This window comes from Mytilus edulis, chromosome 1 (genome assembly GCF_963676685.1).
Source record: "Mytilus edulis chromosome 1, xbMytEdul2.2, whole genome shotgun sequence".
Taxonomy (NCBI): Eukaryota; Metazoa; Mollusca; class Bivalvia; order Mytilida; family Mytilidae; genus Mytilus; species Mytilus edulis.
In genome coordinates, this window is record NC_092344.1 from 69274269 (window position 1) to 69300006 (window position 25738).

General features: G+C 33.4%; 1 protein-coding gene across 1 annotated transcript; it reads right to left on the bottom strand.

Moving 5' to 3' along the window:
* Positions 1 to 3472: 3472 nt before the first annotated feature.
* On the bottom strand, positions 3473 to 24048 carry LOC139488145 (NADH dehydrogenase [ubiquinone] 1 alpha subcomplex subunit 7-like). Its single transcript, XM_071273562.1, has 4 exons — positions 23892 to 24048; positions 15820 to 15884; positions 14601 to 14762; positions 3473 to 3608 (listed from the first exon to the last, which is right to left on the bottom strand). The coding sequence occupies exons 1-4, from the start codon at positions 23967 to 23969 to the stop codon at positions 3554 to 3556; spliced, it is 360 nt and encodes a 119-aa protein (XP_071129663.1). The 5' UTR covers positions 23970 to 24048; the 3' UTR covers positions 3473 to 3553.
* Positions 24049 to 25738: the final 1690 nt, after the last annotated feature.

Consider the following 25738-nt stretch of genomic DNA (forward strand, 5'->3'; position numbering starts at 1 on the left):
GAAGTAGGAACATCTACATTCAGAGAACCTGATTTCACCCCAGGATTTGGTTGGTTTTGTTTTGCTCCGTGTGTAATGTTTTGTTATTTTTATTTGTCCTTTTTGGAAATGAACATGAAACTAGATGCTCCGCGGGGCGTAGCTTTATACGACCGCAGAGGTTGAACCCTGAACGGCTGGGGCAAGTATGGACACAACATTCAAGCTAGATTCAGCTCTAAATTTGGATTGTGATTAATTAGTTGACACAGCATAGGTTTCTGACAACACAGAATGAATGTGGTCTAATAAACTTAAAATTTGTTGAGCAATTCACTATGCTGTTGAATATTAAGCCTCTCAAAAAAATGTTTGAAGAAATTTTCTTGTTATTTATGAAATCTGAAATTAGAAAAATTGAACCCCCCCCCCCCCAAAAAAAAATTTCACATCCCCCTTTCCCTTATTGTAAAACTGATCTCAATTCAAATTACTAATGGAGTTTGCAACAATAACTCTCATTTAAATACATCATAAAATATTAAAATGTTAAAAAAAAGTGCTTGTTATCACTGAATGGTAAAGATTGTTTTAATTTATCAGTTGGTAGTAAAAAAACTCCAATTGAAAATTTCTTGCTATTGCGCAATATTGTGCAATTAGATATTTCTTGCTATTGTGCAATACTGTGCAATTGAAAATACTTGCTATTGCACAATACTGTGCAATTGAAGATTTCTTGCTATTGTGCAATACTGTGCAATAGAAAATTTCTTGCTATTGCACAATACTGTGCAATTGAAGATTTCTTGCTATTGCTGGATAATGTGCAATTGAAAATTTCTTGCTATTGCACAATACTTAATATAATAATTTTGGATCCTGATTTGGACCAACTTGAAAACTGGGCCCATAATCAAAAATCTAAATAAATGTTTAGATTCAGCATATCAAAGAAGCCCAAGAATTCAATTTTTGTTAAAATCAAACTTATTTTAATTTTGGACCCTTTGGACTTTAATGTAGACCAATTTGAAAACGGGACCAAAAATTAAGAATCTACAGACACAGTTAGATTTGGCATATCAAAGAACCCCAATTATTCAATTTTTGATGAAATCAAACAAAGTTTAATTTTGGACCCCGATTTGGACCAACTTGAAAACTGGGCCAATAATCAAAAATCTAAGTACATTTTTAGATTCAGCATATCAAAGAACCCCAAGGATTCAATTTTTGTTAAAATCAAACTAAGTTTAATTTTGGACCCTTTGGGCCCTTATTCCTAAACTGTTGGGACCAAAACTCCCAAAATCAATCCCAACCTTCCTTTTATGGTCATAAACCTTGTGTTTAAATTTCATAGATTTCTATTTACTTATACTAAAGTTATGGTGCAAAAACCAAGAAAAATGCTTATTTGGGTCCCTTTTTGGCCCTAATTCCTAAACTGTTTGGATCTCAACTCCCAAAATCAATCCCAACCTTCCTTTTGTGTTCATAAACCTTGTGTTTAAATTTCATTGATTTCTATTTACTTATTCTAAAGTTATTGAGCGAAAACCAAGAATAATGCTTATTTGGACCCTTTTTTGGCCCCTAATTCCTAAACAGTTGGAACCAAAACTCCCAAAATCAATCCCAACCTTCCTTTTGTGGTCATAAACCTTGTGTCAAAATTTCATAGATTTCTATTTACTTAAACTAAAGTTATAGAGCGAAAACCAAGAAAATGCTTATTTGAGCCCTTTTTGGCCCTTAATCCCTAAACTGTTTGAACCAAAACTCCCAAAATCAATCCCAACCTTCCTTTTGTGGTCATAAACCTTGTGTCAAAATTTCATAGATTTCTATTTACTTAAACTAAAGTTATAGTGCGAAAACCCAAAAGTATTCGGATGACGGCGACGAAGACGAAGCTGACGTCAACATGATACCAATATACGACCAAAAAATTATCAATTTTTGCGGTCGTATAAAAAAGACTGACTTTTAATCTCTGCACTCAGCAGCTCACCAAGCCACTACAAAAAAGGGAAATAACTAAGCTAACATCATAACTCTCAAATCAGACTGATGATCCCAGAAACTGCCTTTAGAAGTGATATAAACTTGGTTACAGTCTGTCAATACCTGTATTTTAGTATTTGCACAAGGTCATGTTTTTCTCTGACTGTTTACGACGTCTTTCCACTAAATCCATAGGATGTTGGATATGTACTGATTGATAATTTAGTCTTAAATGCATGATTTTTATTAGTTGTTAGTAGCTTTGAACTAGCTGTCAGTAACTGAGAGTACTCTCAGATCTGTACTAAGTGTCTTTTTGTTGTTGGTATATTCAAGTACCCAGTCACGTCCACTCTGTGTTTTTGTTATATGTACTTCTATTTTAAATCCATCTAATGATTTGAAGCCTTTTTTCAACTGTTTTTTTATAGTTCCTTCTTATGTTGTACTGTTGCACCACTGTCCCAGGTTAGGGGAGGTTTGGGATCCTGCTAACATGTTCAACCCCCCCCCCCCACATATTGTATGTATGTGTCTGTCCCAAGTCAGGAGTCTGTAATTCAGTAGTTGTGGTTTGTTGTTGTGTTATATATTTGGTTTTCGTTAAATTTTTTGTACATAAATTAGGCTGTTAGTTTTCTCGTTTAATTGTTTAACATATGTCATTTCGGGCCTTTTATAGCTGACTATGCAGTATGGGCTTTGTTGAAGGCTGTACAGTGACCTACAGTTGTTAATTTCTGTGTCATTTGTTCTCTTGTTGAGATTTGTCTCATTAACAATCCTACCACATCTTCTTTTTAATATTAGTTAAGAATTATTACTTAATTTATTTCACTTGACTGGGTGGGGTTTAACCTGTTCGCTCATTTAAAACAGTCCATTCATAGACAGGTGTGTCAGGATAAACTCATCAATGAAGTGTCCAGTTATTTGTCCCATATCATGCACTCATTTAATGTGTATATGTCCGTTTGGTGACAATGATAGGTGATTAGAAATCAATTATAATTGTAACGGTCATCATCCTTATCACACACATCCTCAAATAGACTGTCCAATGCAAATTAAATCGTAAGCTCCGCCCAATCAGTTGAAATAACATTGGTAATAATGATCTATTAATTTAGTATCATGTTTGATACTCTATGCTACTAAGCCTTACTCCAGTTCTGTAAATTCAGAAATTGTGTGATGTTTTTATTATTATGAAAAATTCAACAGGGTTATAATCGCAATAATCTAAAATTGCATTTTGAATTTTTTTATATGATTCAATCAGGATTTTTTTGGAATATCACAAATATTAAAATTGCCTTTGAGTCTAAATATGATAAAATGACAAATTGCAATAATAAATGCACACAATGATTTCTAAATTTACAGTATTCAAGATCTCATTCACATCATTAGTTTTGGACAAGGCTGTAATTTAAGTTTAAGTTTTTGAAATAATCTGTTGAGCTCATAAACATTAAGACAATTCTTCTTTAAAGATACATGTATATCATTTTATAAATATCAAACAATCAATTAAAAAAATCTGTTTAACTTATATTGTCTGTTAAGCTCTTGGCATGGATGGTGCAACAATACGTTTAGACATAACAGCCGATTGTCTGTAAATAGAAAAATATAGTATTGATTAAAATGCACTGTACTAAAAATTAGTGATAATCTTACAAGCATGAGTTCAAAGGCAATTTTAAAAAGCTGAAGTCAGTTATATAGCAAACAGTTATTATCACTTTACATAATATTAAAATAGATTGCTTTAACATTCAGTCTATGTCTCATATGTGTCAAAAACCACACCGTATGTGTCAAAAAACACACCCAGTAATCCTTTAAATTGGACAATGCAGAGGGACACCATTTACAATTATTTTCCATTTATTTGACCTTTGGTATTTTTGTACTTTAGATAAACAGATGACCAAAGGATAGTTTTTAAGTAAACTAATAAATGATACTGGGAACATTATTTAACTTATTAATATATCATTTTAAAAGGGAAATGACAATTTGACCAATATCTACTTCCTGATTAAAATTAATTTCTTCCCAGCTGCTAACATTGCATAAGACTTTATAATGAATACCAATGGATAGTTACAATTGATAGTATGTCACGCTACGTGATTTACAGTGCAAACCACATGTTCTATTAAAATCAATAAATATCATGAATATGTCTATCAAATATTTTAAATTTAGGTGATGATTGCTAGTAATATTTCTTCTAATACTATTAGTTTAACATAAATTTATAGCGGATTTGGAAATAAGTTATTGCAAATTATATTAATCCCTTTCCACTTTGTGGGTGCCAGTGCTGCCTTATAGCGGCATTGGTCTGCTCTTTTTCGAAATAAACATGGGTGTATTTTATGTGCACTGGTCAGCCATTTATTGTCCCCTTCGGATGGACTATCATCTTATTTCTTCTATTAACTGAACAGGATCAACAAATTTGGGTTCTCTCATTTAATGTTTCATCCATCAACTGTTTCAAACATGTGCATTCACCAAAATGTTGTGATTTTGTAAAACAATAGATTAATGGGTCACCAAAGTTTTTTTACTTTGATGTACAAATAATAAAATTAACCATAACCCTTTAGATTCTGAAACCCCCAATTTATATAGTAATCAATGTAGTTTGAACATATATATATATATATAAAGAGGTATTTTTGCATGTAAAATTAGCTATATTTGTAAATAATATATCTTTTTTACATACACTATAAGTCATGTATGTCTACATAGATTTTTTTCTGTAAAAGGTTACAGAAATTTTAGGTTCATGTTTTTAACTTTACAATACATGGTTTTCTGAACACGTGTTGTGTGTAGTTGATTTGTCTGTTATTTAAAGGTTGTTTTGTGTCTAGATGTAGTCACACTCCAGTCACGCTTCAGTGATTCCCTATATAATCTACCAAATTTTTCCCACAAAAGGGGGGCCCTGGATCCGCCTAATGTCACATTACCGACATTTCTATTAAAAATTGAGAAATATACCTCAAAAGCAACTCTCCAAATCATCAATACACAGTCATGACAAAACTTCAATATCAAAAGGAATTCTCCAAATCACCAATACTCAGTTGTGTCAAAAAGTCAACAACTAGGACCATTTTAAGCTTCTTAATGATCAAAATGATTGTGTTTGTCAAACTGCTACATGTAATGATGTATATTGTAACGAGCTCGCCTTTCGCTACAATTTTGGGTTCAGTGCATTAAGTGTCTCAGTTGCGAGCATGAACCGATATCGTTAATATGGCTAGATGACTCAAGATTTTCTAAGGTTAAATGATTTTATTAGCGGTCGGATAGTATCGACTGCTTAAATTATAGTAATAGTAACAAGTCTTAACATACAATGACAAACACAACTGGTCAGTTTTAACCACAATCCTTGGTTATAGGTTTTAACCTCAGTTATTGGTATACTTGAACCATAATATGTGGAGTACTTTAACCATAACTAGTGGTATACTTTAACCATAATTATTGGTATACATTAACCATAAACATTGGAATGGTGTAACCACAGTTGTTGGTATACTGTAACCACAAGTATTGGTTATCTTTAACCACAATTAGTGGTATATCTTAACCACAATTATGGGTTTGTAACCAATATGTATCTATTAATTATAAAGTAATTATAATTACCATGGCTTGTCTTCACCAAGGGTTCTTAACTTTCTGTGTATATCGACAGACTGAACACCCAAGTGTAATTTCAGACGCCTTTTATAATAGAACTGACCAGTCACGTGATATTATAACAATACAATCATATAAGGTACATCAGTAACATAAAATCAATCAGGTGAAACAAATATAAACCGGTTTACTGTAGGTAAACAGGTAAACAAGAATAATTATTTATATACACAATAATAGAACAACATTATAAACATGATGAATTAATAGAAACAATGATAACATGAATAAGTTAATTAATAGGACGTAACATTGCCCCCCTCTTAGTCGGCGTTTGTCCTCAAACAGGAAGAATAATAAAAATGAGAGAAATGGATTTCACTGTATGTTTTAGGTATAATTGAACTTACTAATCAACTTATTCAGCCCATTATATAAAACAAACACAAACATGAGTTATGAAACAATCAAATAAAACACATTATAAATCACAAATTGTCTATCTTCTTTCCGATCATAATCTCAAAATCTTCTAGGCGAAGATCAACGGCAATACGGGAAAGCTCTAGAAGTTCTCCTTTCTTTTGTGGTAATGTCTGGATGTCATATCGGCCTTCATGACGGAGAAATGAGAGAATGTGGTGAAAATGTGTCGGGTCGTGGTCAATGAAAACTTCCTTCTCACCATTATAACCATATCTAGCATTACACATTATAGCTAGAACGGAACCAGGGCAATGTCCAAGAGTTACCTTTGAAGTTTCAAAACATTTCCCCCCTACATTTAAAGTTATCCTGTTATCTGCGATTAATTTGAATTTTTCGTAAATCACTTGATGGAGATCTTCACTTGCCTGTGCAATTTTGTTGTTGGATTTGGTAGCGGAGCTGACAAAGGATGTTGTTGAGTCGAGCATATCATTGTTGTTGTTATCGGCTGGTGTCGGTCGGTTCTCTCCAGTTGACAACGTTTCACATGACGATGGACACGAAAGAACATCAGCTTCCTTCCCGTCTACCTCGAAAACAGTTTCGGACGAAACATTCCCAGGAACATAATGTTCCTCATCCGACTCTCCTTCTTCACAAGATACCGTGTAGGTGGTCGTGTTTGCTGCAACATCCAGCGGATAGGACACAATCAACTGTTTTGGTGGCTCCAAAACAACATTTCTTGTTGACTGCTCTATAGAAACGGGCATGCCGTACGGTGACAGTGGTCCCACAATGGCTTCAGACGCACTGCGAACCGAACTTGATTTCTCTGGAGGAGAACATGAACGGTCTCTTGTCTCTGAATAAGAACTGGGTTTTGATCTACGGGACGGAGAATTAGCATGTTTTGTAGATGGTTGTGAAGAGGGACTATGTGTCTTTAATCTACGAGATGGGGAGTTGACACGTTTTCTTGTAGGCTCTGAGAATGAATTGTAAGATTTGGAGTAACGAGATGGTGAGCGGGAACGAGATGTTGGATAACTGCTCTCAGTTTTCTTTAATGGCGACCGTGATCTACAACGGGAAACTTGTTGTGGTCTTTCTTCATATTTTAATTTGGCCTCAGTATTTTTATACTGGATGTAATCCCTTTTTGTGTTTTCTCCTGTTTCTCCGGTTAGACGATTATAGCAATGAGACAGAAATGGTCTTTCTCCTCTAGAGCATCTCCCATGTTTTCCATTCTCCCTTGATGTGATAAACTGACAAAACGAACATTTCCAACCAAAACTAGAATGTTTTTCCATAATATGTCTTTCCGCTGCTGCTTTGTTTACAAAATAGCTGTTCTCATTCTGTGGGCAGATCTTACATATGAATTTCTGACCCTGAAAAATGGAAAAGTGTATGATTAGACAAAATCCCTGAATCTAGCAGGTTTAATTATTTTCCTGCCTCTTCGATTAATTTCATCATTTGGTAATACAGTTTCCATATTAAGGTTTTCATGATCATCATTTAACTCTGGCTGGAGAGACATTTCTATATCTTCCAACACATTGTCATCATCATCATCATTATCATCATCAGATTCCGATTCGCTACCATTTATTTCTCGGGTATGGGTATCATTAAGTAATATAATATCATTTGGTAAATTTTCTGTTTGAATTTCTACGGGTTCATTCACGTTTTCCTGAAACCATGTAGGTTTATTTTCACCTGTATAACATTTCAACCGATTATAATGTACCACCTTTGGTTTTGTTTTAGGATTCAATTGAATCCTATAGGTAACATCACTCAGACATTTCGTCACAATATAAGGACCTTTCCATGGACAATCAAGTTTTGGACTTCTCCCTTTTTTCCTTATAAGGTTATATAACCAAACACCATCCCCGGGACTATGCCTTTTAAAATATGGCTCTTCTCTTGGTGAACCAAATAACAGATCTACTGGCAGATTTATCTCACGACCAAACATCATTCGACAAGGTGACACTTTTGTTGCTTCATGAATGGATGATCTGTATGCCATCATAAGCAGATGTACATGCTCATCCCAATCCCATTGATTTTCACAACAGAAAAGAGCCAACATGGTTTCAAGAGTCTGATTTAACCTTTCAACCATGCCATCACTTTCTGGGTGCAACGGGGTGGTTCTAGTTTTGTCTATTCCAAGAATGCAACACATCTCTCTAAAGACCTGAGATTCAAAATTAGTACCCTGATCAGAGTGTATCATTCTTGGAACACCAAACAAGACCACAAAATTCTTGACCAAAACATCAGCCACTGATATCGCCTCTTGATTTTTTATGGGGAAGGCGTCCATCCACTTGGTAAAGTAGTCACCTATGACCAGTAGGTATTTATTGCCACTCTGAGTAGTTGGTAATGGTCCTAGTACATCAACAGCAATACGTTCGAGAGGAGCACCAACTACATAAGTTTGCAAAGGAGCCCTAGCTTTTCTAGGTGTTCTTTTCTTTGATGCGCATTTGTCACATAGTTGACACCAATGATGCACATCCTGGTACATAGCATACCAAAAGAAACGACTTCTTATTTTACTATAGGTTTTAGATACACCAAGATGACCAGAAGTCGGGGTTTCATGAAGCTGTTCAAACACAAACCGTCTGAACCGTTTTGGGAGAATAAGTTGCCACTGAAAACTACCACCATCAGATGATTCCCATTTACGGTACAGAACACCTGACCTTAAATGGAGTACTTCCCATCTTCCCCAATAATATTTAAAGTCAGAGGATAGATTAGAGATATTTGACCACATTGGTTTATTTCCAGCTTCTTTAAATTGGATCAATCTTTCAAGATCAGGATCTTCATGTTGTTCTCTCCTTAAAGTGTCGAGTGGTATACATCCATTATGTAACAAACTCAGAATGTATTGATGGTCATTACGGACTTCTACATTGTGCGTAAGTGACTCATCAGAACCTTCTGATTCCACGTTTATTACATTGATACCCATCTCTTCACCAAGGATTTCAGTTTTAATGAACTGCTGCTCTTTTTGTTCAACCTTTTCACAATACCCACAATTTGTGTCAGAACATGGTCGTCGAGATAAGGCATCCGCATTCAAATGGCTTCGCCCTCTTCTATGTTCTATATCAAAATCATATTCTGACAAAACTTCCAACCACCTGGCTAGTTGACCTTCAGGATTTTTAAAGTTTTTTAACCAACGTAATGAGCTATGGTCGGTTCTGAGTGTAAATTTCCTACCATACAAATAACAATTGAAATGACGAACTGACATGACCAAAGCGAGCAATTCTCTCCTGGTCACACAATAAGACCGTTCAGCCTTATTCAAACTTTTGCTAAAATATCCAATTACACGCTCAGTGCCTTCTTGGAGTTGAGATAATACGCCTCCAACGCCATAATTGCTGGCATCAGTATCAAGTATAAAGTATCCGTCACTTTGTGGAAACCCCAAAATTGGTGAGGAAATCAATTTATCTTTTAACATTTGAAATGACTGTTGACATAAGTCTGTCCACGAGAAAGGAGAATTCTTTTCTAAAAGAGCATTTAAAGGTCTTGCAATATGGGAAAAGTTCTGTATGAATTTTCGATAATACGAGCATAGGCCTAAAAAGCTTTGAAGTTCCTTTAAATTAGAAGGTTTAGGCCAATTTTCAACCGCGCTGATTTTTTCAGGATCTGTTGACACTCCTTGACTTGACACAACATGACCTAAAAATTTCACCTGTGTCTGAAATAAATAACACTTATCTGGATTTAATTTCAAACTGGAATCTCTTATCCGCAAGAAAACTAATCGCAAATGTTCTAGTTCGTCTTGAAAGGAGGAACCAAAGACAATAATATCGTCAAGATAAACCAAACAGAGTTGATAGGTCAAACCAGATAAAACGGTTTCTGCCAGGCGTTCGAAAGTGGCCGGAGCATTGCAGAGACCAAATGGCATGGTTACCCATTGCCAGAATCCGCCATCTCCGGTCACAAAAGCTGTTTTAGGTCGATCCTTCTTCTTGACCTCTACTTGCCAATACCCCTTCCTCATATCAATGGTCGAAAACCACTTTGCGTTGGAGAGAGTTTCAAGGGTATCATCGATTCTTGGGAGAGGATGCGAATCTTTGATAGTCACATCATTCAACCTTCTATAATCGATACAGAATCGGATTGATTCATCTTTCTTTTTAACCAATACTATTGGGCTTGACCATGAACTCTGACTTGGTTCTATTACACCCATATTTTTCATTTCTTCTATTTCCTTTCTAACGTCTAAACGTTTTGCAATTGGGACTCGCCTAGGAGGCTGACGTATTGGTTTGCTATTGCCGGTGTCTATTTCATGTTTAAATATATTGGTTCTTCCAATATCGGTCGATGATTTGGAAAATATATCTTGAAAGTCAAAAAGTAAATTTTTTAAGTGGTCTTTTTCTGTCTGGTGCAATTCTTTTGAGGAATTTTCGAACAATGAGTCTAAATGAGATGGAATCTTTGAGTTCCCTTTTGCCACAGAACAACTGGAGATTTTATGGTTACTGTTAACTTCAGCAACGATTTCACCGACTGCAACTGATTGGCCCTTCGCCAAGACTACAGGTTGATCAGATGCATTTAATACTCTTAAAGGGATATGTTTACGGTCAGTTTTCAAAAGTGATCTTGCCAAAAGCATATGATTACTTTCAGTAAATTTCTCAGATGGTTCAATCATCATGGACTCTGATCTAGATAAAACATTACTAGGAATACCTGTTAACAGTACTTCTGTATAAGGATTAACTGTAGTTGTTTCTCCGACAACGATCCGACAACAACTTTTATCCATACATGAAGCAAACAAAGGTATCTTAGTTTTATTATCCATTGTCAGATTATAGTCCTTTACCGAAATATCACATCTGTATTTGGCTAAAAAATCAAAACCAAGTATCCCTTCATTTTTAATGTCAGCAAACCAAACTTCATGTTCAAATGGTTCATCGGACAAATGGAATTCGACTTTACATTTACCAAGGAATGGGGTGGATTCCCCAGTTGCCGTGACCAAATTAGTATTAACCTTTTCCAAGTGTTCTGTTACATAATTGGGTAAGTGAGATAGGATATCTGATCTCAAAATAGTTATGGTTGCACCAGTATCAACTAACATATTTACGGGAACATTATTAATTTTACTATGTAGAAAAAGTCCTTCTTCATTGGACCATAAAGTTCTGGCTAAAATTTCATTGGGTCTTTCTAATAAAACCTGTGTCGTGTCCTGACCCTCGGACGCGACCCTTCCTAGTTTCCCTCAGACATGTCACCACCCTCTGGTTTGGGAACATCTTTCTTATCTTGGGTTGTGTCATTTTCATTTTCATGAAAGAATTTATTTGCTGGTCGATTGTTCTGTTTTGATCCCTTATCGTTTTTATTGTGAATCTTTTGGTAGTTATTTTTCTTCCCATATTGTTTTTGACTAAAATCTGAACTCTTAGAGAGGGAGTCGTTAACTACTTTAATGGAAGAAATTTCGTCTTTCACAGTCTTCATAAAATTTTCAAAGAGAGGGACTAGTTCTGCTTGTACATCGGTTTTGTCTGATTTTTCTTCAGTGGTAATGCAAACTGTCCTATGCCTAGCCCTATCTGCGGATTTGCATGTTTCTAAACGAATAGCAAGGGTTTCGGCGTGAGTAATATTCTCCGGTTGCGTTTGTCGGAGACGTATTCTCACATCAGGGTCGTCAAGAGCATCTATAAAGTAATCAACTGACAGCGTATCTAGCAAACCTGTATTTGCTTTTGGGTATGCTTGTCTAATTAGTTTCATTATAGAAGTGGCAAGTTCTGATATTGACTCATCTCTCTTTCGAAAACGACATTGGAGCTGTGCCCTGTACATTTCCGACTTGAATTCACTCCCAAACTTTCTAGCTAAAGCCATCCTTAGTTTATCATAATCTCGTCGCTCAACTTGGTTCAAATCACTCAAAACTGCCCTTGCAGAACCCTTTAAACTACTAGCTAAGTATAGACCTTTACTATGGGTTTCCCATTTATTCAAGTCGGCCAAAATTTCAAATTGGGAAACATATTCTTCCCAATCTTCTGTACCATCAAAAGAAGGTGGCTTCATTTTTATCTGCCCTGAGGAAAAATCTGGCGATGTATTTATACTTGTTTTAAGAGTTTTTACCTCTGTCCGAGATTTATCATCTGCTGGGGTACTCCCTAATAGTGGTGAACCGAAACTGGGTTTTTCAAACAATGGTGTTTCAGTTATTGGAATATCACTCTTTTGATTTTCCAATTTAGGCGTGTCTGGAATCATGCTAATGGACCCCCATCTTAACTTAGATAATTCACCGTCAGGTAAGGTTGTGGACTTGTTATTACCAGTATCATTAAGTGGTGTTTGTTGTATTTTGATTGATTCAGTTTTATCTGTAACCTCTATTGACTTGGACAGACATTCTACTTTTTGTGTTAAATCAACTTGTGATTGACTCAACTCTCTCATTTCTTGTTTTAATATTTTTACAGTTTCCGCCAAAGAACTCATGTGACTTGCCAAGGTATCTATAGTATTTCCCATAGTATTTTGCGTATCAGCTAATACTTCTTGTGTTTCTTTAACATTAGTAACAGTATCACCAATCGTATTGATGGCTGCAACTAAGTCTGAGAACTGACTGGTAATATTGTCACATACAGCATTGAAAGAAATCTTATTTGAGTGAATTTCTTTATAAACCATCTCAAATATGCATTCAACCATTTGCTCATTTTCTGACCTTCGTCCTGTACCAGATCTAGGTTCAGTTTTATCTAAATCCTCTTCAGTATGAGGATCAGACTGACTCAAATATCCTTCCTCAAATTCATTTAACTCAGCCATATTTACAACAAAATAAATTTATGTAAAAATATTTAATTTGAAAACACTTTTTAAAAGTGTCCCGTCGGAGGTACCAATGTAACGAGCTCGCCTTTCGCTACAATTTTGGGTTCAGTGCATTAAGTGTCTCAGTTGCGAGCATGAACTGATATCGTTAATATGGCTAGATGACTCAAGATTTTCTAAGGTTAAATGATTTTATTAGCGGTCGGATAGTATCGACTGCTTAAATTATAGTAATAGTAACAAGTCTTAACATACAATGACAAACACAACTGGTCAGTTTTAACCACAATCCTTGGTTATAGGTTTTAACCTCAGTTATTGGTATACTTGAACCATAATATGTGGAGTACTTTAACCATAACTAGTGGTATACTTTAACCATAATTATTGGTATACATTAACCATAAACATTGGAATGGTGTAACCACAGTTGTTGGTATACTGTAACCACAAGTATTGGTTATCTTTAACCACAATTAGTGGTATATCTTAACCACAATTATGGGTTTGTAACCAATATGTATCTATTAAGTATAAAGTAATTATAATTACCATGGCTTGTCTTCACCAAGGGTTCTTAACTTTCTGTGTATATCGACAGACTGAACACCCAAGTGTAATTTCAGACGCCTTTTATAATAGAACTGACCAGTCACGTGATATTATAACAATACAATCATATAAGGTACATCAGTAACATAAAATCAATCAGGTGAAACAAATATAAACCGGTTTACTGTAGGTAAACAGGTAAACAAGAATAATTATTTATATACACAATAATAGAACAACATTATAAACATGATAATTAATAGGACGTAACAATATCATGTATATACCAAATTAAATTTTTCTTTTTTTTTGAGTGTGTGGTTCAAGTTTTATACTTTTGTCAAAAGGTAAAAGGGTCAAGGTAAATATTTTTTTCAAAATTTTATGAAAATTAAAATAGAACAGGAATGTGTCCAAAGTACACAGATATCCCAATGGCACTATCATTTTCTATGTTCAGTAGACCGTGCAATTGGGGTCAAAAATCTAATTTGGCATTTAAATTAGGAAAATCATATCATATGATCTATATACAAATGATATATATAGGGAACATGTGAAATAAGTTTGAAGTTGATTTGACTTCAACTTCATCAAAAACTACCTTGACCAAAAACTATAACCTGAAGTGGGACGAACGGACGGACGGATAGACGAACGGACGCCCAGATCAGAAACATAATGCCCCTCTACTATCGTAGGTGGGGCATAAAAATTAATATTAGTTACAGTGTTTGGTACTGTACCACCTTACTTACTGAAATTAAATAAACATGTTTGTATTATGATACAAATGCAATACACAAGACCTTTTTTTCTGTAATGATGCCACAATAACATTGTGTTCTGACCCACCCATCACAAAATACTTTCATAAACTCACCCTGAAGTGCCAGATTCTATAGCTTTTCCTGCTGCTAATGCTACGTTCACACAATACTTTCATTAACTCACCCTGAAGCGCCAGATTCTATAGCTTTTCCTGCTGCTAATGCTACGTTCACACAATACTTTCATTAACTCACCCTGGAGTTCCAGATTCTATAGCTTTTCCTGCTGCTAATGCTACTTTTGCATTGTACACATTCTCTGGAGGCATACAAAATCGTCGTCCATCTCGTCCACAATATGCATTATTTGACAATTTGTTAGAGGGACCATCAGGTAAACGTGGTAGTGGCTGTGTTCTGTAAAGAATACAATTCATAGTCTTTTGACTCAGAGATTTGCAAGGCAAGACAAAAATTTGTGTATACTGTTTTCATTTTTCTTTTTCTCTAAAATTAATGACCAGTCAGACTATTATGCAATCTTAAGGTAGTTCTACTTATGTTTTAAATGTCTTTTTTGTGTGTCTTTGGGTAGCTGTCTCAATGGAATATTCAAAACCTCTTTTAAATCTTCTTTTTATACAATGTTGTCATGTCATTGGGCTTGGGGTTTTTTTGGGGGTTTTTTTTAATATTCTTTGGTTGATGTTGCATTTAAATATATGTTATCATGTTTATATAATTGATTTACACAAATGTATGTGTTTCAGTTGTTCAATTCAATTAGTTGTTTCATTTAACACTGTTTAAAATTAACCCTACGTCTCCTATTAATTTTTTTCATGTTTTTGAACTGATGCCTTTTTAAAGGTTTATGTGTGTCCATTTGATACTGTATCATTGACATAATGTATATTCATATGATGAAATCATAATCTTTCAGTCAGTTTAATTGAAGTCTGGAGCTGGCATGTCAGTTAACTGCTACATGTAGTAGTCTGTTGTTATTTATGTATTATTGTCATTTTGTTTATTTTCTTTGGTTACATCTTCTGACATCAGACTTGGACTTCTCTTGAACTGAATTTTAATGTGCGAATTGTTATGCGTTTCCTTTTCTACATTAGCTAGAGGTATAGAGGGAGGGTTGAGATCTCACAAACATGTTTAAACCCGCCGCATTTTTGTGCCTGTCCCAAGTCAGGAGCCTCTGGCCTTTGTTAGTCTTGTATTATTTTAATTTTAGTTTCTTGTGTACAATTTGGAAATTAGTGTGGCGTTCATTATCACTGAACTAGTATATATTTGTTTAGGGGCCAGCTGAAGGACGCCTCCGGTGCGGGAATTTCTCGCTACATTGAAGACATGTTGGTGACCTTCTGCTGTTGTTTTTTCTATGGTCGGGTTGTTGTCTCTTTGGCACATTCCCCATTTCCATTCTCAATTTTATAACTAACATCTGTTTTATTCTTACCTTTTTACAACTTGATCTTCATATCTTAATGGTTCTCTATATATGTTATTGTTAGATTTACTGGTCTACAACATAAAAAAAGGCAAAAAATGAAATCCAATCTAAACGAAAATATTTATCCTTGGCAGTTTTCATAAATTTAAGTCAATAAATAATAGTGTTAAAACAGTTGTATGTGAATCTTTAAACAAGAGTCAAAATCATCTTTCAAAATAAGCTATAATTATAACCTTTCATAGTTTTTATGCCCCACTCAGAGATCAAAGATAATTAACACTAGTTTTTGTTTTGACTTGTATCATGTATATAGATGTCTAAATCAGTATAATAATTGGTTGGCTCCCTTTATTTTATAACAATCTTTGACTTAAACAGGTCAATTTACCTAAATCAGTATAATAATTGGTTGGCTCCCTTTATTTTATAACAATATTTGTCTTAAACAGGTCAATTTACCTAAATCAGTATAATAATTGGTTGGCTCCCTTTATTTTATAACAATCTTTGCCTTAAACAGGTCAATTTACCTAAATCAGTATAATAATTGGTTGGCTCCCTTTATTTTATAACAATCTTTGTCTTAAACAGGTCAATTTACCTAAATCAGTATAATAATTGGTTAGCTCCCTTTATTTTATAACAATCGGTCAATTTACCTAAATCATTAATCAGACAAAACATATTTGACCAGAATCAAAATGCTGCAAAATATTGACTTTTTCAATGAAACTTTTTAACAGCACTAACTAGTATTTACCAACATAATCCAACTACATGTATATTTTGGTTAAATTGAGCTTCAGGCTTGTGGATTTAAGAGTTTATTATGAAGACTGACTGAGTAAACTACTTGTATCATGTGTATCATGTGTTATTAACATGCAACATTTGACATTAGCATGGCATCTTCCTGTTGATCCTTTTTTTGCTTCTTAAATATAAGTGATGTAAGTGTTTACAGGTGCTACTTAAAATTAATTACATATTTGGTTTTCCTTTATATCACCTGCCACAAAAAAATAACCTGACTGTGTATAATAATTGAACAGCTGCAGCAAATACATAATTGAGGTCAGATAATTGTATGAAGTGAAATGTGGCAGTATACATGGTATAATTTAAAAAGAAAAGAATTTAAATTTTGGTAAGGTGCTCCAATTTCCTAAGAAATACAAGAACAACGTAATATCCCAAAAACAAACTGATTAGGGACCAGCTGAAGGACTCCTCCGGGTGCGGGAATTTCTCGCTACATTGAAGACCTGTTGGTGACCCTCTGCTGTTGTTTTTTATTTGGTCGGGTTGTTGTGTCTTTGACACATTCCCCATTTCCATTCTCAATTTTATGATATATATATCCGGATAACAAGATTTTTTATGGTGTTATACTGTGTTAAATTAGTGTAACAGCATACAATTGTAAGGTTTAAGGCATTCATAATTAATAAAAGTACAGACAATTTTCAGAAAATCAATTTTGCATATCTTGCATGCAAACTGGAGCTCCTTGTTGAAAGCAATATGGCGGATGTCATATTTTGTATACAAGACATTAAAATGGAATTCTTGAAGTGAAATTGCACTTTTATTGAGTAAAAAGAGAAATAACACCATAAAAAAGGATATACAAATGTATCAGTTTATTTTTGGGATATGTTAAAGCATACATGTGGACCTCCCGACGGGAGTACAATAATCCCGTTTTCAGGGGTCTCCTCCCTTCCTCCCGTTTAGGAGAAAAATATCCCGTTCATGAAATATTTCATGAATGAAAATTTTCAACCGCCACATATGATAATTTCTTACTGCCGTACGGTGTAATTGACACCTGTGTTAAATTTTACCTGTAAATCAAAGTAGATGTATAATTATATGTCTTCACTTAACAGCTTGGGTGTCAAACATACTGGTAATCAACGATGTTTACCTCTGGCTAACTGCCGTTGTGTAATAAACACTTGGTGTATTAAAATAGTTTTTTGTTACTTCCCTTTGTTTTATCCTGTTTTAAGTTATTTTGCTTTTAAAAATGTAAATTGTAAAAAGAATATAAATGAATAATATTTTAATCAAATTATCATATAAGGATGGTAATTAAATGAATTTAAATGTTTTTGGACAAATGAAAAAATATAAATTAAAAAATAATTTTAGGAATCGAGACTTCTTTTCAAGGATTAAATTGAAATTTATATATTAAATCTGGCCATCTCATTCCGACTGTGCAAGGGCTGTATAGCCAGTCAAGGTTGTTAAAAACTTCCATTTGTTTGTTTGTAATAGAAAATGGAATATTTTAGTTCTATATATGGGTGGAATCAGAAAAAATGAAGCAAAAGTGTGACAAGGGGGGTCCAATTTCAAACTTAATATTTTGTATTTCTTTTTGTCTTGCCCTATTACCAATACTTTAAATTTTATAATTCCAAAGTTTCAGGCCGAACGAAACAGACACATTGAATAATCTTAAATTTTAATAGCATACATCTCAAAAATATTTAACAGAAACCATACTACTTAAAAACAAGTTTGGTAATAAAACAGTCAAGAAAACATTGCTCAGACCTTTTCCAAATGAAAGTCAATATAAAAAGGAAAATTTTAAAACCAAAATTTCCATCTTTTCTGCTAAATCATATAATAACAATCAAATTGAATAGCTTAATTTGAAAAATATAATAGTAACTAGTGATTGAAGTTTTTGCCAATAAAAAGAATCTTAATATATTTCAGTTACAATAGTAAACTTTGAAAGCCCTGAGATTTTGTGATCATTTGCAAAAAACAAAATGTCATTTCATTGTACCGTTTTAATGTAATTGTATGTAGAAAAAGCCTTCTATTTTCAGTATTTTGTCACACTCCTGACATATTTTATAAAGATTGAAAAATGCTTTAAACTTTCACAAAAAATCATTAAACACATTGCTATATCATTGATTTCAATTTCTGATATCTTTACCCATAGAACAGGACTTTCTTTTTAGGACCATTTAAAAAAAACACAAAGAGAGGCACCCCAAAATGTCAGGAGTGTGACAACTGTCTTTAAACATCTACCAAAGAATACAAAGGACTTAAATGTTTTATTTTTTTTATTTTTCAGAAGTGGCTATTCCAAAGAGAAGAAAAAAAATCATTACCACTGTGATATGTTTATATCATAGATGTGGGAGTGCATTATATATGTCAGGAGTGTGACGCTTTTTTAAGGCATTTTCTGTCAATTCATAATTTCACAAGAACAAGTTCCACAAGTTTCTTTGTGTAAGAAATGTTAAAACCAAGTAATATTCATATCATTTACCTCTTAAATGTGTTATTTATCATGATTGTTTTGGCACAATCAGTTTTAATTAGTCATTTTTCTATTTTTTGTGCACTGAGTAATGCAAATTTATCAAAGGAAATAAGTGTGTACAACTATAATATCATATAGGAAAGTGAGGAAATGAATTTTGTACAAAATAGAACAATTATTTTGATTTAAAATGGTATATTTAAAGATGTTTCAAGGATTAACCATTCAGATGTAATTCGTCACACTCCTGACATGAATTTAACAATTTAAGAAAAATATGAAAATTAGCTTTATTTTTAGGACAGATAATTGAAAGACAGCTAGTAAAATGAAGAAACTTTTGGTAAACCTTCCATTCCTTAAAACATCTACCAGATTTGCTGAAATAAGCAGGGCAAAATTTTCTAGAAGAAATGATTCAAAGAAAGAGACTTCGAATGAGAGAACTCGCAAATACTGGCTGAATCTGAAATTGAAAATTGATCAGCGGAAGTTGGACCATCTTAAAATAAAAACCTATAAAACCAAGCTAACAAAAAAAAAGCTTAAAGAAAGAAGAACTTCAAATTCCAAATTTTATAAACAATATAAAGAAAAACAAAGGCAGTAGCAGAGAAACAGTAGAAAAAAAGGAAGAAAGATAAAAAAGAAGTTGGGTTGAATAAGGACTTAGAATCGAACAAAAACAGCTCAAAAATTAAAATGAGAACAGATCTGTGACTGTGTCAGATTCCAGATCTACAGTGAGAAAACCTGCACAACAAACAAGAAAACAATTGCCACAAAACAAAAATGCTTATAAATGATCCCTTCTAGAAGGCCCTTCTGGGTGTAGCATTTTTTATGATGTGTTTCAAAGAACTCGTCCAAGCATTTGGGTTTTGTGGCAGTTGTTTTCTTGTGTGTTGTGCAGGTTTTCTCACTGTAGATCTGGAATCTGACACAGTTACAGATCTGTTCTCATTTGAATTTTTGAGCTGTTTTTGTTCGATTCTAAGTCCTTATTCAACCCAACTTCTTTTTTATCTTTCTTCCTTTTTTTCTACTGTTTTTCTGCTACTGCCTTTGTTTTTCTTTATATTGTTTATCAAATTTGGAATTCAAAGTTCTTCTTTCTTTAAGCCTTTTTTTGTTAGCATGGTTTTGTAGTTTTTTATTTTGTTTAAGATTGTCCAACTTCCTCTGATAATTTTTTAATTTTATATTCAGCCAATATTTGCGGGTTTTCTCTTTCCAAGTCTCTTTCTTTGAATCATTTCTTCTAGATAATTTTGCCTGGCTTATGTCAGCAAGTCTAGTGAATGTTTTAAGGAATGGAAGATTTACCAAAAGTTTCTAAATTACTAGCTGTCTTTCAACTATCTGTCCTAAAAATAAAGCTAATTTTCATATTTTTCTTAAATTGTTAAATTCATGTCAGGAGTGTGACGAATTACATCTGAATGGTTAATCCTTGAAACATCTTTAAATATAGCATTTAAATTCAAAATGATTGTTCTATTTTGTACAAAATTCATTTCCTCACTTTCCTATATGATTTTATAGTTGTACACACTTATTTCCTTTGATAAATTTGCATTACTGTGCACAAAAATTAGAAAAATGACTAATTAAAACTTATTGTGTCAAAACAATCATGATAAATAACACATTTAAGAGGTAAATGATAGGAATATAACTTTGTTTTAACATTTCTAACACAAAGAAACCTGTTGAACTTGTCCTTGTGAAATTATGAATTGACAGAAAATGCCTTAAAAAAAGCGTCACACTCCTGACATATATAATGCACTCCCACATCTATGATATAAACATATCACAGTTGTAATAAAACTTTTTCTTCTCTTTGGAATAGCCACTACTGAAAAATAAAGAAGAAGAACATACTTAAGTCCTATGTATTCTTTGGTACATGTTTAAAGACAGTTGTCACACTCCTGACATTTTTGGGTGCTTGTATAGAAGTTAATCAAATATGTGAATTATGCACCTCAGGATGTCTGTATAGCCTTTTATGGATAGCTTATACATATATACAATAAATACTTACCAGTTTTACACACAAATACTCCTTTAAAATACAACCATAACACTTTAATTTAGAAATTATCAAATTTTGCCAATATTAATTTTTGGTACATACCTTTTCACAATGTATATTTATTTACATAATATTTGTGCAATGATAACACCAATCTATAATCTACAAAACCTAGTATTGAAGAATGATTATAAACCATCTTCATATACATGCATTCATCATAATAATTTTTACTCAACATGTAAATTATTAAAAAAAAATCCTGTCACACAAAAAGCGTCACACTCCTGACAAATTTGACATGTTTTTTTAATAAAACTTTTGGCTGGTACAAGATATCTAAATGAAATTTGGCTGCAAGTTAGCTGGTATTGAACTTGTTGGTTTGACATTTAATTTACTTTCCTAAATATAATGGGGGAAACAATATGCCCCAATATGTTAAAATCTTCATTTTTTCTGATTCCACCCTTATGCTAAACTGAATAAAAATCCTTGTCAGTTTTCTCTAACATGTAGATATTAACAGTATAATAGCCAAACATTCTACACTGTTGGAGTCTTTAAAAGTTATCTAGAAATATGACTTTCATAATGCTTAGACTGTTATTGTTTATTTTTTTCAATTAATTTATCATGTTATAAACATACATGTATAGCATATTTCTTTCTTTAAGATTTGTCTATACAGTTACTAATGATAAGCAGATGGAGACATGAATACAAATCTATACCCAAAGAAAAGGTCATAATCATTAATTTGCAAGCAGTGAACAATCAATTATCAAAAACAAAAAACAAAACAAGATTCTTCTCGATATTTTTTTTTTAATAATGTGACATCATTTAAATAGAAAGGCAACAAGGGTACTATAAACATATTACATTTTGATGGATATTTGAAGAAAAAATCACATTAAAAGGCAATTTCTACATAATACGGTCAAATTTACGACAAAATTTATGTCGATAAAAAACTCCTGATCTGAGTCCTAATCTCCTGACCGAAATTTCCAAATCTCCTGATCTGAGTTTCACTGTCCATCACATGTATATTAAAGGTTCTTGTATTTCTTGAGAAATCGTGGTACCGAGAAAATAAAGGGTAGCAGGAACATTTGTAGGTGAAACCTACATTTAAATGAAATTATAGATACATTTGTAAATGAAATATGGATCTAAGGCTGTCAGTCGTCTCTAGGAGCAAATATCCACTTTTTGATATGGGATGAGCTCTGATATCCCACAGAACCAGCTTCCTTGTCTGGCATAACAGCTGAGGAGGGTAGGAGGGGTTGTGACCCTGAAGTTTCGGGCTTAAAAGCACGAAATCCTGAGGTCCCGAATTTAAATAAATTTTAATCCTGACATCTCGAAATTAAAAAAAAATCCTGAATCCTGAAAGGGTCAATCCTGAAATCCTGAGCTTAAAAACACCTGATCCCGGAGTCCCAATAAAGGTCCTATCCCCCTCACAGCTGTCAATGGCTGTTGGACAGTATTTCGGACTAATATCATGAATATCCAAGTGTGTTGATAAGTCGTTATCCTAAGGCTATTTTTTTCTTATTTTTTCTGTAGACTTAGCTTTCATTTTTTATGACATGCATTGTCAAGCTTGGTAACTCATAATTGTTCCTTAGTAACATGAGTAATTCAATGTACGATGCTGTCCCATACTGAACCTACTGACCTTGTTTGTTTACAATCAAATTTCAATGGCGTCAAAATCACGTGATGTCAAATCGTTCTAGTTTCTAATTTTTCAGTCTACGGCAATTACATTATTTCTTTGTGGGATATTGCTTTAAAATAGTTTGCAATAATTTTGGGTTTTATTCAACAGGAAACCTCATTTTTTGCCATCCCTTTCGAAATCAATGGAAATTTGTATGAATATTTACCTACAGTCATGATGGTCAGAATATCAATCTTTTTATAATGAATAAAAAAAAAAATGAAAATTGTTTTTTATTAACCTACTCTATATTCCTGTACAAAACTATGGCATGGACATCGTTTTTTCATATAGTTTTCCTTTCATTTTGGTTGGGCTTTTTTTGCGGGAAAATTGCGATAGACGTAAGGAGCATGTCATTTTAAAATTCCTAAAAATACGATTTGCTTGACCTGTATTGCCTGCCACAAGATTGATGACGCTGAATGGAATGTACACTAAGCAATGGAGGCCGGAAGTGGGATTTTGTGAAGTTCTAGAATGTTTTTAGACATTCGGAAGTCGGAATTGAAACGGGCATTAGAAAATTGGCATTTTTTAGCAATAATTGAGAACAACAATGAAAACTTTCCTTAAGTTTATGTTTTTTATTCAAAAGTGCAGAAAAAACGTATTCTGCACTGTTTTTCTACGCTGGAAGTAGCGTAGTGACGTCAATGCGTAGTTTCCCCGTGTGTCAAGTTCAAACACAAATACCTAACGAACTGACAAGATGACCGATTTTAGACTACGGTAGGATATTAATAATATCAGTAGTCTCATCTCCATTTATACAACAATTACATGAGGTTGAATGATGTACCTTAATAATTTTCAATGTTAAGTTATATTCGAAACGAGTTTTTATAAATAACATAAAATAAAATAAAATAAATACGGTTATAAATGCAGTTATCATGATATAAAACCAGTTGCCGTTGATGTGTTTCTGAAAAAAATATAAAAAGAACCCATATGAGTGTTAGTGTGGCAACATCTTATCTATTTTATACCTGTCGTAAAAAATCTCTTATGAAAGCAAGAAGCGGGGTGACTTTTCTGCCAACTTGCGATACCTTGAAATTTGACATTTTCTCATTGAAACAAACGATCTGGTACCGAATAGATTTGCAACGTATTTTATCATCAGAAGATTAACAAGGAACCAGACTTGGAAAAAATAAATGACACAAGTTCGGTTATAGACTCTATTAACTTTCCGTATTGAAATGATAAAATGTGGACACAAATTGATGTCTGATATATACAAACATGAGTGGTTGGTAGATTTTTGGGTGAAGTTTTGCATAAAGATCAAGAATTCTAGACAAATATACTAAAAAAAATACAGTTTAGGAAATAGTTCATTAGACTAGTATATAAATGAAGATTTATTTAAAAATTTAAAACATGCGTTTGGGGGATGTGTTTTTCAACAGACTGTCGGAATTCCAATGGGCATGTTTCATTGGTCTCTTCTGGACATCTCCAGAATGATTTCTGGTGAAATCTCCAGAATGTCTTCTGGTGAAGAGTTCAAAAAAATGAATCTGGATCTCTTCTGGGGATATTCTACGGAAGATCAATATAACAAAAATTCAATCCAATATATCAGATTTTTGTTATGTTGGATGATGTAAATGAAGTTTACAGTGATTTATTAGAAAATTAAGATGCGTCCATTCCAATTCAGAAGACATGACTGTGAAAGTGTGCTAGCTATGTTCATGAGATTTTTCTTTATGCTTTTCTCTAATTCAATTTTGTGTAACAAATCAGACTTAAACCCCCTTAATTTTAATAATATTAATCTTAAACTGTACAAGAATTCACCAATCTTTGTCTGGAATATGATCCTAAGGACATCTTGGCCTATCATATTTTTTTTAAGTGACCTTGTCCTCGGTTAATATAATCTGAACAGGTCCATATATACATATTGACCTTGTCAAAAGTCCATTATTGATAAATATTGCTTGTTAAGAGCTGAAAAATAGTTTTGATTAGCAACAGAATAATGCTCTCTTCCCTTTTGGTGGTTGTTATCCTTGTCTTTTTGTCGCCGGTGGAAAGTAGTCTCATTGGCAATTTTACCACATCTACAAAAATGACAGGTGTTCAAACAATATGTGACTAGTCCAGATCTTAATAGTCCTGAGTCTATGAAAGTGTATATGAATTTAACAGAAACAATCAAAGATCTACCTTCAACACCAAACTCTCCATACTACAAAAAACATTATTTTTTTTACCCTGCTGTTCACAGCAGTAGAAATAAATTGGTAACATGTTCATGGGACACAGGTGATTCTCCTGCTTGCATATGACATTATAAAGGGACATAACTCTAGAGGACAATAACTAGAGGCTCTCAAGAGCCTGTGTCGCTCACCTGTTACTGTATTTACTGATGTCAATCATCTTGGTTGGTAGGTGGGGTCATTTGACACTTTTTTTAAATAGATACCCTAGTAATGATTGTGGCCAAGTTTGGTTAAATTTGGCCCATAGTTTTAGATAAGAAGATTTTTGTACAAGTTACAAAAATGACGAAAAGTTGTTCAATATTGACTATAAAGGGCAATAACTCCTTAAGGGGTCCTCTTACAATTTTGATCATGTTGACTTATTTGTAGATCTTACTTTGCTGAATATAAGATATAAATCAAAAACTGCATTTTACCACTATGTTCTAATTTTAGCCATGTCAGCCATTTTGTTTGGAAGGCGAGGTCATCGGACACATTTTTTAAACTATATACCACAATGATAATTGTGGCCAAGTTTGGTTAAATTTGGCCATGTAGTTTCAGAGAAGAAGATTTTTGTACAAGTTACAAAAAATGACGAAAAGTTGTTA